At 43.8% G+C, this 18,589-nt stretch overlaps 2 protein-coding genes across 2 annotated transcripts; both read left to right on the top strand.

The window, feature by feature from the left end:
- Positions 1-137: 137 nt before the first annotated feature.
- Positions 138-15,824, top strand: LOC145863113 (uncharacterized). The gene is made up of 2 exons (XM_082968318.1): positions 138-667; positions 11,444-15,824. The coding sequence occupies exons 1-2, from the start codon at positions 379-381 to the stop codon at positions 11,455-11,457; spliced, it is 303 nt and encodes a 100-aa protein (XP_082824444.1). The 5' UTR covers positions 138-378; the 3' UTR covers positions 11,458-15,824.
- LOC145863077 (uncharacterized) lies at positions 15,824-17,625 on the top strand (the record flags this gene model as incomplete). The annotated part of the gene is made up of 1 exon (XM_082968315.1): positions 15,824-17,625. A coding segment is annotated over one exon (1,506 nt), but the record flags the coding sequence as incomplete, so codon positions are not given.
- Between the last annotated feature and the right edge of the window lie 964 nt (positions 17,626-18,589).

The raw sequence follows: 18,589 nt of genomic DNA on the forward strand, positions 1-18,589 counted from the left end.
TAAATCCATGTAAAATAATCTTAGTCTGAATATAAAATCTGATCCTCAACTGCGTTTCCCTCCAGTCAGCAGACGGCGATGTGCGTCTTTCAGGCGATGCTGCAGCGTGACGTATAATCTAGTGGACGGTTCTTCATAAACAGCTCGTCAACCACCTCGGTAGCTTGCTAGCGAACATAGCCTAAACATTCAAGATATTTATACGCTTTCGGTCTATATTAGCTACTGTGTTTTAGACACACTTCTGTCGTATCTACTTGTTAACCTATTTAATTTAATATTACGTTATTTTTTTTATTAGTCAGCTATAGTAGCTGGCTGGTTAAGTTAGCATTAGCCTGGTCGCTAATGATAGCTAGCTAGCTAACATCCCCGAACATGAGCTCCCTAAACTACTCCCCTCCTGTTAAAGAAGAGGAGGTCTGCTGGACGGAGAAAGAAGCTCTGGGGCTGAACATTGTCGTGAAAGAGGAGAAGGAAGAGGAGGATGTTACAGTAAAACAAGAAGTAGAGGGTGAGGTTGTTACAGTGAAAGATGAAGAGAAAGACGTTTCAGTTAAACAAGAGGAAGAAGAGGATGATGCTGTTTTTGGAGTGAAGAAGGAAGGAGAGATTACTGTCACATTGGAAGATGAAGAGGAGGAGACAGGAGATCTGAGTAACACCAGTAAGTACCGCCTTCAATTAGTTTTTAACTTTGGATATTCGGAGTTGGCTCGTCAATACCTCTTCAACGGAGGGCCCTGGGATGATGACTGATATGTCTAGAATCAGGACGTAGAGAACAAGCTAAGCCTTGTTTTCTCCTTTCCGTTTCCAAAAAGTCACTTAACATATATATTTGAGAAGGGTCTATCTGCTGACCGCAGACTTCGGGGGCCACGGCATGTAGTGATTTTAATGTAGTGATGTTTTACTACACACCGTTCCCCTCAATAGAGCCATGTGAGAGTTGGGTTGGCTACACCAAAGATTATGCATATACTGACAAGATGTCTCTCCGTCCTAACAAGGGGAGTCGTTGTCCACAAAGCTGCACTGTGTGTTGTCTCGCTCCCACCTATCCTGTCTTTGGATTGGTGGATACATCTTATTATTGTAATCTATTGTTTATATTCTATGAGGGTTGTTGTCGTCAACCGCCTGTATTCAATGGAGAGAGATGCTAAGCTACTAGCATGAATATGCATAGCGATCTGGAGACAACTCCTATAGTGTTTCTATCAAAGTTGTCGGTATGTCACGTGTCCACATAACAACTGAAGAATTACAAAACTTATGTTGGATCAAGTAAACCTCATGTAGCAAATAAGCCATTCATTTTGTTGTTGACCAAATTCAACACTTTCCTCATTGGGTTGATAATTGTTTCCACTTGGATACAACCTACTGTAGCCTACTGGTATGACCAAGAGAGTTACAACCTACTGTAGCCTACTGGCATGACCTAGAGAGATACAACCTACTGTAACCTACTGGCATGACCTAGAGAGATACAACCTACTGTAGCCTACTGGCATGACCTAGAGAGATACAACCTACTGTAACCTACTGGCATGACCTAGAGAGTTACAACCTACTGTAACCTACTGGCATGACCTAGAGAGTTACAACCTACTGTAGCCTACTGGCATGACCTAGAGAGATATAACCTACTGGCATGAACTAGAGAGTTACAACCTACTGTAACCTACTGGCATGACCTAGAGAGATGTAACCTACTGGCATGACCTAGAGAGTTACAACCTACTGTAGCCTACTGGCATGACCTAGAGAGTTACAACCTACTGTAACCTACTGGCATAACCTAGAGAGTTACAACCTACTGTAACCTATTAGAATGACCTAGAGAGTTACAACCTACTGTAGCCTACTGGCATGACCTAGAGAGTTACAACCTACTGTAACCTACTGGCATGACCTAGAGAGATGTAACCTACTGGCATGACCTAGAGAGTTACAACCTACTTTAACCTACTGGCATGACCTAGAGAGTTACAACCTACTGTAACCTACTGGCATGACCTAGAGAGATGTAACCTACTGGCATGACCTAGAGAGATGTAACCTACTGGCATGACCTAGAGAGTTACAACCTACTGTAGCCTACTGGCATGACCTAGAGAGTTACAACCTACTGTAACCTACTGGCATGACCTAGAGAGTTACAACCTACTGTAGCCTACTGGCATGACCTAGAGAGTTACAACCTACTGTAACCTACTGGCATGACCTAGAGAGATACAACCTACTGGCATGACCTAGAGTTACAACCTACTGTAACCTACTGGCATGACCTAGAGAGATGTAACCTACTGGCATGACCTAGAGAGTTACAACCTACTGTAACCTACTGGCATGACCTAGAGAGATGTAACCTACTGGCATGACCTAGAGAGTTACAACCTACTGTAGCCTACTGGCATGACCTAGAGAGTTACAACCTACTGTAACCTACTGGCATGACCTAGAGAGTTACAACCTACTGTAACCTACTGGCATGACCTAGAGAGTTACAACCTACTGTAACCTACTGGCATGACTTAGAGAGTTACAACCTACTGTAACCTACTGGCATGACTTAGAGAGATATAACCTACTGGCATGAACTAGAGAATTACAACCTACTGTATACTACTGGCATGACCTAGAGAGATACAACCTACTGTAGCCTACTGGCATGACCTAGAGAGATACAACCTACTGTAGCCTACTGGCATGACCAAGAGAGTTACAACCTACTGTAGGCTACTGGCATGGCCTAGAGAGTTACAACCTACTGTAACCTACTGGCATGACCTAGAGAGATGTAACCTACTGGCATGACCTAGAGAGTTACAACCTACTGTAGCCTACTGGCATGACCTAGAGAGTTACAACCTACTGTAACCTACTGGCATAACCTAGAGAGTTACAACCTACTGTAACCTATTAGAATGACCTAGAGAGTTACAAACTACTGTAGCCTACTGGCATGACCTAGAGAGTTACAACCTACTGTAACCTACTGGCATGACCTAGAGAGATGTAACCTACTGGCATGACCTAGAGAGTTACAACCTACTTTAACCTACTGGCATGACCTAGAGTTACAACCTACTGTAACCTACTGGCATGACCTAGAGAGATGTAACCTACTGGCATGACCTAGAGAGTTACAACCTACTGTAGCCTACTGGCATGACCTAGAGAGTTACAACCTACTGTAACCTACTGGCATGACCTAGAGAGTTACAACCTACTGTAGCCTACTGGCATGACCTAGAGAGTTACAACCTACTGTAACCTACTGGCATGACCTAGAGAGATACAACCTACTGTAACCTACTGGCATGACCTAGAGAGTTACAACCTACTGTAGCCTATTAGAATGACCTAGAGAGTTACAACCTACTTTAACCTACTGGCATGACCTAGAGAGTTACAACCTACTGTAACCTACTGGCATGACCTAGAGAGATGTAACCTACTGGCATGACCTAGAGAGTTACAACCTACTGTAGTCTACTGGCATGACCTAGAGAGATACAACCTACTGTAACCTACTGGCATGACCTAGAGAGATACAACCTACTGGCATGACCTAGAGTTACAACCTACTGTAACCTACTGGCATGACCTAGAGAGATGTAACCTACTGGCATGACCTAGAGAGTTACAACCTACTGTAACCTACTGGCATGACCTAGAGAGATGTAACCTACTGGCATGACCTAGAGAGTTACAACGTACTGTAGCCTACTGGCATGACCTAGAGAGTTACAACCTACTGTAACCTACTGGCATGACCTAGAGAGTTACAACCTACTGTAACCTACTGGCATGACCTAGAGAGATACAACCTACTGTAACCTACTGGCATGACCTAGAGAGTTACAACCTACTGTAGCCTATTAGAATGACCTAGAGAGTTACAACCTACTTTAACCTACTGGCATGACCTAGAGAGTTACAACCTACTGTAACCTACTGGCATGACCTAGAGAGATGTAACCTACTGGCATGACCTAGAGAGTTACAACCTACTGTAGTCTACTGGCATGACCTAGAGAGATACAACCTACTGTAACCTACTGGCATGACCTAGAGAGATACAACCTACTGGCATGACCTAGAGTTACAACCTACTGTAACCTACTGGCATGACCTAGAGAGATACAACCTACTGTAACCTACTGGCATGACCTAGAGAGATACAACCTACTGTAGCCTAATGGCATGACCTAGAGAGATACAACCTACTGTAGCCTAATGGCATGACCTAGAGAGATACAACCTACTGTAACCTACTGGCATGACCTATAGAGATACAACCTACTGTAACCTACTGGCATGACCTAGAGAGATACAACCTACTGTAACCTACTGGCATGACCTAGAGAGTTACAACCTACTGTAACCTACTGGCATGACCTAGAGAGATGTAACCTACTGGCATGACCTAGATAGTTACAACCTACTGCAACCTGCTGGCATGACCTAGAGTTACAACCTACTTTAACCTACTGGCATGACCTAGAGAGATACAACCTACTGTAACCTACTGGCATGACCTAGAGAGATGTAACCTACTGGCATGACCTAGAGAGTTACAACCTACTGTAGCCTACTGGCATGACCTAGAGAGATACAACCTACTGTAGCCTACTGGCATGACCAAGAGAGATACAACCTACTGTAGCCTACTGGCATGACCTAGAGAGTTACAACGTACTGTAGCCTACTGGCATGACCTAGAGAGATACAACCTACTGTAACCTACTGGCATGACCTAGAGAGATACAACCTACTGTAGCCTACTGGCATGACCAAGAGAGTTACAACCTACTGTAGCCTATTAGAATGACCTAGAGAGTTACAACCTACTGTAACCTACTGGCATGACCTAGAGAGATGTAACCTACTGGCATGACCTAGAGAGTTACAACCTACTTTAACCTACTGGCATGACCTAGAGAGTTACAACCTACTGTAACCTACTGGCATGACCTAGAGAGATGTAACCTACTGGCATGACCTAGAGAGTTACAACCTACTGTAACCTACTGGCATGACCTAGAGAGATGTAACCTACTGGCATGACCTAGAGAGTTACAACCTACTGTAGCCTACTGGCATGACCTAGAGAGTTACAACCTACTGTAGCCTACTGGCATGACCTAGAGAGTTACAACCTACTGTAACCTACTGGCATGACCTAGAGAGATACAACCTACTGTAGCCTACTGGCATGACCTAGAGAGTTACAACCTACTGTAGCCTATTAGAATGACCTAGAGTTACAACCTACTGTAGCCTACTGGCATGACCTAGAGAGTTACAACCTACTGTAACCTACTGGCATGACCTAGAGAGATACAACCTACTGTAACCTACTGGCATGACCTAGAGAGATACAACCTACTGTAGCCTACTGGCATGACCTAGAGAGTTACAACCTACTGTAGCCTACTGGCATGACCTAGAGAGTTACAACCTACTGTAATCTACTGGCATGACCTAGAGAGATGTAACCTACTGGCATGACCTATTGAGTTACAACCTACTGTAGTCTACTGGCATGACCTAGAGAGATACAACCTACTGTAACCTACTGGCATGACCTAGAGAGATACAACCTACTGGCATGACCTAGAGAGTTACAACCTACTGTAACCTACTGGCATGACCTAGAGTTACAACCTACTGTAGCCTACTGGCATGACCTAGAGAGATACAACCTACTGTAACCTACTGGCATGACCTAGAGAGATGTAACCTACTGGCATGACCTAGAGAGATACAACCTACTGTAGCCTAATGGCATGACCTAGAGAGATACAACCTACTGTAACCTAATGGCATGACCTAGAGAGATACAACCTACTGTAACCTACTGGCATGACCTAGAGAGATACAACCTACTGTAACCTACTGGCATGACCTAGAGAGTTACAACCTACTGTAACCTACTGGCATGACCTAGAGAGATGTAACCTACTGGCATGACCTAGAGAGATACAACCTACTGCAACCTGCTGGCATGACCTAGAGTTACAACCTACTTTAACCTACTGGCATGACCTAGAGAGATACAACCTACTGTAACCTACTGGCATGACCTAGAGAGATGTAACCTACTGGCATGACCTAGAGAGTTACAACCTACTGTAGCCTACTGGCATGACCTAGAGAGATACAACCGACTGTAACCTACTGGCATGACCTAGAGAGTTACAACCTACTGTAGCCTACTGGCATGACCTAGAGAGATACAACCTACTGTAGCCTACTGGCATGACCTAGAGAGTTACAACGTACTGTAGCCTACTGGCATGACCTAGAGAGATACAACCTACTGTAGCCTACTGGCATGACCTAGAGAGTTACAACCTACTGTAGCCTACTTGCATGACCTAGAGAGATACAACCTACTGTAACCTACTGGCATGACCTAGAGAGTTGTAACCTACTGGCATGACCTAGAGAGATAACCTACTGTAACCTACTGGCATGACCTAGAGAGATACAACCTACTTTAACCTACTGGCATGACCTAGAGAGATACAACCTACTTTAACCTACTGGCATGACCTAGAGAGATACAACCTACTGTTGTCAATGAACTAATCACTGATAATAATCTTGATGTGATTGGCCTGACTGAAACATGGCTTAAGCCTGATGAATTTACTGTGTTAAATGAGGCCTCACCCCCTGGTTACATTAGTGACCATACCCCCCGTGCATCCGGCAAAGGCGGAGGTGTTGCTAACATTTACGATAGCAAATTTCAATTTACAAAAAAAAAAACAACAATGACGTTTTCGTCTTTTGAGCTTCTAGTCATGAAATCTATGCAGCCTACTCACTCACTTTTTATAGCTACTGTTTATAGGCCTCCTGGGCCATATGCAGTGTTCCTCACTGAGTTCCCTGAATTCCTATCGGATCTTGTAGTCATAGCAGATAATATTCTAATTTTTGGTGACTTTAACATTCACATGGAAAAGTCCACAGACCCACTCCAAAAGGCTTTCGGAGCCATCATCGACTCAGTGGGTTTTGTCCAACATGTCTCTGGACCTACTCACTGCCACAGTCATACTCTGGACCTAGTTTTGTCCCATGGAATAAATGTTGTGGATCTAAATGTTTTTCCTCATAATCCTGGACTATCGGACCACCATTTTATTACGTTTGCAATTGCAACGAATAATCTGCTCAGACCCCAACCAAGGAGCATTAAAAGTCGTGCTATAAATTCTCAGACAACCCAAAGATTCCTTGATGCCCTTCCAGACTGCCTCTGCCTACCCAAGGACGTCAGAGGACAAAAATCAGTTAACCACCTAACCGAAGAACTCAATTTAACCTTGCGCAATACCCTAGATGCAGTTGCACCCCTAAAAACTAAAAACATCTGTCATAAGAAACTAGCTCCCTGGTATACAGAAAATACACGAGCTCTGAAGCAAGCTTCCAGAAAATTGGAACGGAAATGGCGCCACACCAAACTGGAAGTCTTCCGACTAGCTTGGAAAGACAGTACCGTGCAGTATCGAAGAGCCCTTACTGCTGCTCGATCATCCTATTTTTCCAACTTAATTGAGGAAAATAAGAACAATCCGAAATTTATTTTTGATACTGTCGCAAAGCTAACTAAAAAGCAGCCTTCGCAAATGGAGGATGGCTTTCACTTCAGCAGTAATAAATTTATGAACTTCTTTGAGGAAAAGATCATGATCATTAGAAAGCAAATTACAGACTCCTCTTTAAATCTGGGTATTCCTCCAAAGCTCCATTGTCCTGAGTCTGCACAACTCTGCCAGGACCTAGGATCAAGGGAGATACTAAAGTGTTTTAGTACTATATCCCTTGACGCAATGATGAAAATAATCATGGCCTCCAAACCCTCAAGCTGCATACTGGACCCTATTCCAACTAAACTACTGAAAGAGCTGCTTCCTGTGCTTGGCCCTCCTATGTTGAACATAATAAACGGCTCTCTATCCACCGGATGTGTACCAAGCTCACTAAAAGTGGCAGTAATAAAGCCTCTCTTGAAAAAGCCGAATCTTGATCCAGAAATTATAAAAAAACTATCGGCCTATATCGAATCTTCCATTCCTCTCAAAAATTTTAGAAAAAGCTGTTGCACAGCAACTCACTGCCTTCCTGAAGACAAACAATGTATACGAAACGCTTCAGTCTGGTTTTAGACCCCATCATAGCACTGAGACTGCACTTGTGAAGGTGGTAAATTACCTTTTAATGACGTCAGACCGAGGCTCTGCATCTGTCCTCGTGCTCCTAGATCTTAGTGCCGCTTTTGATACCATCGATCACCACATTCTTTTGGAGAGATTGGAAACCCAAATTGGTCTACATGGACAAGTTCTGGCCTGGTTTCGATCTTATCTGTCGGAAAGATATCAGTTTGTCTCTGTGAATGGTTTGTCCTCTGACAAATCAATTGTAAATTTCGGTGTTCCTCAAGGTTCCGTTTTAGGACCACTATTGTTTTCACTATATATTTTACCTCTTGGGGATGTCATTCGAAAACATAATGTTAAATTTCACTGCTATGCGGACGACACACAGCTGTACATTTCAATGAAACATGGTGAAGCCCCAAAATTGCCCTCGCTAGAAGCCTGTGTTTCAGACATAAAGAAGTGGATGGCTGCAAACTTTCTACTTTTAAACTCGGACAAAACAGAGATGCTTGTTCTAGGTCCCAAGAAACAAAGAGATCTTCTGTTGAATCTGACAATTAATCTGGATGGTTGTACAGTCGTCTCAAATAAAACTGTGAAGGACCTCGGCGTTACTCTGGACCCTGATCTCTCTTTTGAAGAACATATCAAGACTGTTTCAAGGACAGCTTTTTTCCATCTACGTAACATTGCAAAAATCAGAAATTTTCTGTCCAAAAATGACGCAGAAAAATTAATCCATGCTTTTGTTACTTCTAGGCTGGACTACTGCAATGCTCTAATTTCCGGCTACCCGGATAAAGCACTAAATAAACTTCAGTTAGTGCTAAATACGGCTGCTACTATCCTGACTAGAACCAAAAAATTTGATCATATTACTCCAGTGCTAGCCTCCCTACACTGGCTTCCTGTTAACCTGTTAGGGCTAGGGGGCAGTATTGACACGGCTGGATAAAAAACATACCCGATTTAATCTGGTTACCACTCCTACCCAGTAACTAGAATATGCATATACTTATTACATATGGATAGAAAACACCCTAAATTTTCTAAAACTGTTTGAATGGTGTCTGTGAGTATAACAGAACTCAAATGGCAGGTCAAAACCTGAGAGATTCCTTTACAGGAAGTGGCCTGTCTGACCATTTCTTGAACTTCTTTTCCATCGCTATCATTTACTAAGGATCTCTGCTCTAACGTGACACTTCCCACGTCGTCCATAGGCGCTCAGAGCCCGGGAAAAAACAGAATGTCGTCATTCCAGCCCCAGGCTGAAACACATTATCGCCTTTCTCAAGTGGCCGATCAAGGGACACTGGGCTTATGCGCGTGACCCCGACCGCCCCCGCCTTTGGGATTTTTTCCTCTGTTTGCCGAAAAGGAGATTCCCTGTCGGAATATTATCGCTTTTCTACGAGAAAAATGTTTTAAAAATTGATTTTAAACAGCGGTTGACATGCTTCGAAGTACGGTAATGGAATATTTAGAATTTTGTCACGAATTGCGCCATGCGCGCGACACTTCTTTACTATTTCGGATAGTGTCTGGAACGCACGAACAAAACGCCGCTATTCGGATATAACGATGGATTATTTTGGACCAAACCAACATTTGTTATTGAAGTAGCAGTCCTGGGTGTGCATTCTGAGGAAGACAACAAAAGGTAATCAAACTTTTATAATAGTAAATATGATTATGGTGAGTGCTAAACTTGCCGGGTGTCTAAATAGCGAGCCTGTGATGCCTGGGCTATGTACTTAGAATATTGCAAAATGTGCTTTCACCAAAAAGCTATTTTAAAATCGGACATATCGAGTGCATAGAGGAGGTCTGTATCTATAATTCTTAAAATAATTGTTATGCTTTTTGTGAACGTTTATCGTGAGTAATTTAGTAAAATGTTAGCGAATTCCCCGGAAGTTTGCGGGGGGTATGCTAGTTCTGAACGTCACATGCTAATGTAAAAAGCTGGTTTTTGATATAAATATGAACTTGATTGAACAAAACATGCATGTATTGTATAACATAATGTCCTAGGGTTGTCATCTGATGAAGATCATCAAAGGTGAGTGCTGCATTTAGCTGTCTTCTGGGTTTTGGTGACATTATATGCTGGCTTGAAAAATGGGTGTCTGATTATTTCTGGCTTGGTACTCTGCTGACATAATCTAATGTTTTGCTTTCGTTGTAAAGCCTTTTTGAAATCGGACAGTGTGGTTAGATTAACGAGAGTCTTGTCTTTAAATGGCTGTAAAATAGTCATATGTTTGAGAAATTGAAGTAATAGGATTTTTAAGGTTTTGAAAATCGCGCCACAGGCTGGCAGTGGCTGTTACGTAGGTGCAAGCGTCCCACCTAGCCCATAGAGGTTAAGGCAAGGGCTGATTTCAAGGTTTTACTGCTAACCTACAAAGCATTACATGGGCTTGCTCCTACCTATCTTTCCGATTTGGTCCTGCCGTACATACCTACACAAGACGCAGGCCTCCTAATTGTCCCTAGAATTTCTAAGCAAACGGCTGGAGGTAGGGCTTTCTCCTATAGAGCTCCATTTTTATGGAATGGTCTGCCTACCAATGTGAGAGACGCAGACTCAGTCTCAACCTTTAAGTCTTTACTGAAGACTTATCTCTTCAGTAGGTCCTATGATTAAGTATAGTCTGGCCCAGGAGTGTGAAGAGGAACGGAAAGGCTGGAGCAACGAACCGCCCTTGCTGTCTCTGCCTTGCAGGTTCCCCTCTTTCCACTGGGATTCTCTGCCTCTAACCCTTTTACAGGGGCTGAGTCACTGGCCTACTGGTGTTCTTCCATGCCGTCCATGGGAGGGGTGCGTCACTTGAGTGGGTTGAGTCACTGACGTGGTCTTCCTGTCTGGGTTGGCGCCCCCCCCCTTGGGTTGTGCCATGGCGGAGATCGTTGTGGGCTATACTCGGCCTTGTCTTAGGACGGTAAGTTGGTGGTTGGAGACATCCCTCTAGTGGTGTGGGGGCTGTGCTTTGGCAAAGTGGGTGGGGTTATATCCTGCCTGTTTGGCCCTGTCCGGGGGTATCATCGGATGGGGCCACAGTGTCTTCTGATCCCTCCTGTCTCAGCCTCCAGTATTTATGCTGCAGTAGTTTGTGTCGGGGGGCTAGGGTCAGTCTGTTACATCTGGAGTATTTCTCTTGTCTTATCCGGTGTCCTGTGTGTATTTAAATATGCTCTCTCTAATTCTCTCTTTCTCTCTTTCTGTCTTTCTCTCGGAGGGCCTGAGCCCTAGGACCATGCCTCAGGACTACCTGGTATGATGACTCCTTGCTGTCCCCAGTCCACCTGGCCGTGCTGCTGCTCCAGTTTCAACTGTTCTGCCTGCGGCTATGGAACCCTGACCTGTTCACCGGACGTGCTTGTTGCACCCTCGACAACTACTATGATTATTATTATTTGACCATGCTGGTCATTTATGAACATTTTAACATTTTGACCATGTTCTGTTATAATATCCACCCTGCACAGCCAGAAGAGGACTGGCCACCCCTCATAGCCTGGTTCCTCTCTAGGTTTCTTCCTAGGTTTTTGGCCTTTCTAGGGAGTTTTTCCTAGGGAGTTTTTCCTAGCCACCGTGCTTCTTTCACATGCTTTGCTTGCTGTTTGGGGTTTTAGGCTGGGTTTCTGTACAGCACTTTGAGAATATCAGCTGATGTACGAAGGGCTATATAAAAATAAATTTGATTTGATACTGTAACCTACTGGCATGAGCTAGAGAGATACAACCTACTGTAACCTACTGGCATGACCTAGAGAGTTACAACCTACTGTAACCTACTGGCATGACCTAGAGAGATGTAACCTACTGGCATGACCTAGAGAGTTGTAACCTACTGTAGCCTACTGGCATGACCTAGAGAGATACAACCTACTGGCATGACCTAGAGAGATACAACCTACTGTAGCCTACTGGCATGACCTAGAGAGTTACAACTTACTGTAACCTACTGGCTTGACCTAGAGAGCTAAAGTTTTAAAATTCCTGGATTTTAAATGAATATTTTCCAGTAATAATGATAATTTGTATCTTCCTATCCACATATTGGATCCCTCTCCTTTGTCGTCCAGTCTACACCAATAACAGACAACTACTGTGGGACTCCCAATCATTCAGCCTGGATTCGAACCAGGGACTGTAGTGACGCCTCTTGTACTGAGATGCATTGGCTTAGACCGCTGCATCCGTGTGTGTGTGTGTGTGTGTGTGTTAACTATTTAACTGTACTAGAATGCTTAAAAGGCCGCTAAAAGTTTTAATATCGCTATCATTTTTTGGGGCAAGGAGAAAAATAGGATATCGGTATTGGCCAGAAATGTAATATCGGTTTTAGGATATTGCGGTGAGAAAATCCCTCTAAGCTCACACAGCTCTCCCGTACCTTTATCAGATCAGCAGTGATTCTCGTCAGCCTCCAGAGAGGTAGTCAGGTGTAAAGTGCTGCAATCATCGTGGTGTGTAACTGTTTTGAGTGAGGCCATAACAGGCACAGTCTTGTTTCACAGATTAGTTCAATCTGCTTTGAAAGTATCAGAAACCTCTTGTATTCAGGTCTGAATCGTAGCCACGACCTCAGTTGAAATTACATTTACATTTAAGACATTTAGCAGACGCTCTTATCCAGAGCGACTTACAAATTGGTGCATTCACCTTATAATATCCAGTGGAATGAAAACTATACTGCTCAAAAAAATAAAGGGAACACTTAAACAACACAATGTAACTCCAAGTCAATCACACTTCTGTGAAATCAAACTGTCCACTTAGGAAGCAACACTGATTGACAATACATTTCACATGCTGTTGTGCAAATGGAATAGACAACAGGTGGAAATTATAGGCAATTAGCAAGACACCCCCAATAAAGGAGTGGTTCTGCAGGTGGTGAACACAGACCACTTCTCAGTTCCTATGCTTCCTGGCTGATGTTTTGGTCACTTTTGAATGCTGGCAGTGCTTTCACTCTAGTGGTAGCATGAGACGGAGTCTACAACCCACACAAGTGGCTCAGGTAGTGCAGCTCATCCAGGATGGCACATCAATGCGAGCTGTGGCAAGAAGGTTTGCTGTGTCTGTCAGCGTAGTGTCCAGAGCATGGAGGCGCTACCAGGAGACAGGCCAGTACATCAGGAGACGTGGAGGAGGCCGTAGGAGGGCAACAACCCAGCAGCAGGACCGCTACCTCTGCTTTTGTGCAAGGAGGAGCACTGCCAGAGCCCTGCAAAATGACCTCCAGCAGGCCACAAATGTGCATGTGTCTGCTCAAACGGTCAGAAACAGACTCCATGAGGGTGGTATGAGGGCCCGACGTCCACAGGTGGGGGTTGTGCTTACAGCCCAACACCGTGCAGGACGTTTGGCATTTGCCAGAGAACACCAAGATTGGCAAATTCGCCACTGGCGCCCTGTGCTCTTCACAGATGAAAGCAGGTTCACACTGAGCACATGTGACTGACGTGACAGTCTGGAGAAGCCGTGGAGAATGGTCTGCTGCCTGCAACATCCTCCAGCATGACCGGTTTGGCAGTGGGTCAGTCATGGTGTGGGGTGGCATTTCTTTGGGGGGGCCGCACAGCCCTCCATGTGCTCGCCAGAGGTAGCCTGACTGCCATTAGGTACTGAGATGAGATCCTCAGACCCCTTGTGAGACCATATGCTGGTGCTGTTGGCCCTGGGTTCCTCCTAATGCAAGACAATGCTAGACCTCATGTGGCTGGAGTGTATCAGCAGTTCCTGCAAAAGGAAGGCATTGATGCTATGGACTGACCCGCCCGTTCCCCAGACCTGAATCCAATTGAGCACATCTGGGACATCATGTCTCGCTCCATCCACCAACGCCACGTTGCGCCACAGACTGTCCAGGAGTTGGCGGATGCTTTAGTCCAGGTCTGGGAGGAGATCCCTCAGGAGACCATCCGCCACCTCATCAGGAGCATGCCCAGGCGTTGTACGGAGGTCATACAGGCACGTGGAGGCCACACACACTACTGAGCCTCATTTTGACTTGTTTTAAGGACATTACATCAAAGTTGGATCAGCCTGTAGTGTGGTTTTCCACTTTAATTTTGAGTGTGACTCCAAATCCAGACCTCCATGGGTTGATAAATTGGATTTCCATTGATTATTTTTGTGTGATTTTTGTTGTCAGCACATTCAACTATGTAAAGAAAAAAGTATTTAATAAGATTATTTCATTCATTCAGATCTAGGATGTGTTATTTTAGTGTTCCCTTTATTTTTTTGAGCAGTGTATCTCCGAGCATAGTAGCTTGATGGCCTCGAATGTTCATTTTAGCCCCCAGACAAAACCACACACCCGGGCAAAGTGCAAGTCTCTGGGCTTTCAGTCTCAGGAGAGGGTCCCCTGAAAAAGGGGAGAAATAATCACGAGAGTGATACGGTATTGTTTCCTCAGAACTTTTACTGCAATCATTTTACCAAAGTAACACATTTTACAAAAGTAACACATTTTACAAAACAACAGATCTACAGGAAAGAGCTAGTGTTGTTGGGTACAAGGCTTATTCAAGTCACAACAGTATACACTGTAATTCACTGAAACATACACTAATTTCAATATAACTGTCAAGCACAAAGCTTTAACTCAGTAAACCATAACTCAATTTATCAACAGTCAATAAAGTGTTTGAAAAACCATTATACATATAACACCGCAAAATATCTTATTAGCAACGCACATGTTCATTCACGATCGACATAAAATGGCAACTACTCTCAGTACGAAGCTAGCCTTCGCTGCAACCGAGCAGGGCTCATATTACTCTCTGAAAACTTAACTCTGACTTCCTCAAGATGTTACTAAGACACACCTTAAACACTCTTGACATGTTAGCGAGTTATTACATTTAAATGACTCTGTTTTATCATCAATAACGTACCTGAAAAAGGGGAGAAATAATCACGAGTGTGATACGGTATTGTTTCCTCACTGAGAACTTTTACTGCAATAAGGAAAAGACCGCGATTTCCCCGCGAACTTGGGTGGAGACCAGAGCAATCGATCTCAGGCTCATAGATTAAGAGCATTTAGTAGATCATAGATGAACACTTTTCCCCTTCAATTAGGCACCACAAAATAAAGTAATCAATATAACGTTTACACATTCCTTTTACAATTCTTACCCTTTGTATGCTTGATGGATTTGAACTTTTTAACACAATTATATGAATGTTATCAATCTCTATCAACTAATACAGAATGCATGATCTTTTTAACGTTAAATGTTTTAAGATCCTCACATACTATGAACTTACTAATACTTTTTAATGTATAACAGGCTATGAGTATTTCCTTTAACCTGTCACAAGGGCAGTGATGAAACTGGGTGTTGTAGGCTGGGAAAATATATATTTTTACTGCTAAATTCACAACACTTTAGAATACTGCTGGAGCAAACGGGAAAGACATTGGGTTTTTACAGAAATGTTTGATGATTGACTAGGAATGCCTTGGTGACCACTGTTTTTCACACTGGCTATTATTTTAATGACCTCCCCCAAACAAGACCAAATCTGAACCAATCATAGACTTATATGTTTCACCAGTTTGGCCACACAGTACAGCACAGTAGACAACTAAGTAACTAAGATACTCTGTTTGTCTTTGACAGGAGAGAGACCAGACTATCCCTCTGACAGCGGGAAGAGTCCTTCAGGGGAATCAGACCCAGGGAAGAGTCCATCAGGGGAATCAGACCCAGGGAAGAGTCCTTCAGTGGAATCAGACCCAGGGAAGAGTCCTTCAGGGGAATCAGACCCAGGGAAGAGTCCATCAGGGGAATCAGACCCAGGGAAGAGTCCTTCAGGGGAATCAGACCCAGGGAAGAGTCCTTCAGGGGAATCAGACCCAGGGAAGAGTCCTTCAGGGGAATCAGACCCAGGGAAGAGTCCATCAGGGGAATCAGACCCAGGGAAGAGTCCTTCAGGGGAATCAGACCCAGGGAAGAGTCCTTCAGGGGAATCAGACCCAGGGAAGAGTCCTTCAGGGGAATCAGACCCAGGGAAGAGTCCTTCAGGGGAATCAGACCCAGGGAAGAGTCCATCAGGGGAATCAGACCCAGGGAAGAGTCCTTCAGGGGAATCAGACCCAGGGAAGAGTCCTTCAGGGGAATCAGACCCAGGGAAGAGTCCATCAGGGGAATCAGACCCAGGGAAGAGTCCTTCAGGGGAATCAGACCCAGGGAAGAGTCCTTCAGGGGAATCAGACCCAGGGAAGAGTCCTTCAGGGGAATCAGACCCAGGGAAGAGTCCTTCAGGGGAATCAGACCCAGGGAAGAGTCCATCAGGGGAATCAGACCCAGGGAAGAGTCCTTCAGGGGAATCAGACCCAGGGAAGAGTCCTTCAGGGGAATCAGACCCAGGGAAGAGTCCATCAGGGGAATCAGACCCAGGGAAGAGTCCTTCAGGGGAATCAGCAGAATCAGGCCCAGAGATGCCCAAAGCAACAGGAGGACATCATCACTGCTCCCACTGTGGAAAGAGTTTTACCAAGTTAGGGAACCTGAATAGGCATGAGAGGACACACACAGGAGAAAAACCTTTCCAATGCTCCCAGTGTGGAAAGAGTTTTAACGAATTAGGGTACCTATTAATACATAAGAGAATACACTCTGGAGAGAAGCCTTATCACTGCTCCAAATGCGGAATGACTTTTACCTGGCTAGGAAGCCTGAAAACACATGAGAGAATTCACACTGGAGAAAATCCTTTCCAATGTTCACACTGTGGAAATAATTTTACCCAGTTAGGGAACCTAAATCGGCACAAGAGGACACACACAGGAGAGAAGCCTTATCACTGTTCCCAGTGTGGAAAGAGTTTTAAGGGTTTAATGAGCCTGAAACAGCATGAGAGGACACGCACAGGAGAAAAGCCTTACCAATGCACCATATGTGGAAAGAGATTTACCCTGTTAAAGTCCATGAAATTACATGGAAGAATACATACAGGAGAGAAGCATTATCAATGTTCCCAGTGTGGAAAGAATTTTAGGGGTTTAGTGAACCTGAAACAGCATGAGAGGACACACACACACACACACACAAGAAAAGCCCTACCACTGCTCCCTGTGTGGAAAGAGTTTTAACCGGTTGAGGCATCTGAATAAGCATGAAAGAATACATACACAGGAGGAGAAGACATACCACTGCTCTCATTGTGGAAAGACATTTTCCCAGTCAGAAGACCTGAAAGCACATGAGAGAATAGAGAGACTGTGTTCTGACTTGTGTTTTTGACTGAAAATTAGTGTTTTAGTTTGGCACATTAAATCATATTGTTTAAATGAAATCATACATGAAAATCTGACCAAAACAACAGGCCTGTTTTTGTTGTTTTTTCATATTGATCATGTCTAAAATCAATTAAATATTTTAAGGTGTATTTTGTTTTTCTTTATTAGCTTTGATTGGTTGTATACAAGTATAAACCCTCTATTTTTCATAATATCATTTGGATATTGCTAAATGTAAATGATTATATAAGGAAGTAAGTAGCCTTGGCTTGTCTGAGCCAGAACGGCTCACAGTAGCAGGAGCTGTTTCTGTAGTGTGAGGCAGCTTGATGTACAGTACTTCCCCTGGACAGGACTCTAGTCTATACAGTACCACAGTATAGTAACAGGACTCTAGTCTATACAGTACCACAGTATAGTAACAGGACTCTAGTATATACAGTACCACAGTATAGTAACAGGACTCTAGTCTATACACTACCACAGTATAGTAACAGGACTCTAGTCTATACAGTACCACAGTATAGTAACAGGACTCTAGTCTCTACAGTACCACAGTATAGTAACAGGACTCTAGTCTATACAGTACCACAGTATAATAACAGGACTCTAGTCTATACAGTACCACAGTATAGTAACAGGACTCTAGTCTATACAGTACCACAGTATAGTAACAGGACTCTAGTCTATACAGTACCACAGTATAATAACAGGACTCTAGTCTATACAGTACAACAGTATAGTAACAGGACTCTAGTCTATACAGTACCACAGTATAGTAACAGGACTCTAGTCTATAGAGCACCACAGTATAATAACAGGACTCTAGTCTATACAGTACAACAGTATAGTAACAGGACTCTAGTCTATACAGTACCACAGTATAGTAACAGGACTCTAGTCTATAGAGCACCACAGTATAGTAACAGGACTCTAGTCTATACAGTACCACAGTATAGTAACAGGAGCCTACCTCCTGTTTCTGTAGTGTGAGGCAGCTTGATGTACAGTACTTCCCCTGGACAGGACTCTAGTCTATACACTACCACAGTATAGTAACAGGACTCTAGTCTATACAGTACCACAGTATAGTAACAGGACTCTAGTCTATAC

The sequence above is a fragment of the Salmo salar genome, chromosome 02 (genome assembly GCF_965601325.2).
Source record: "Salmo salar chromosome 02, fSalSal1, whole genome shotgun sequence".
Classification (NCBI taxonomy): Eukaryota; Metazoa; Chordata; class Actinopteri; order Salmoniformes; family Salmonidae; genus Salmo; species Salmo salar.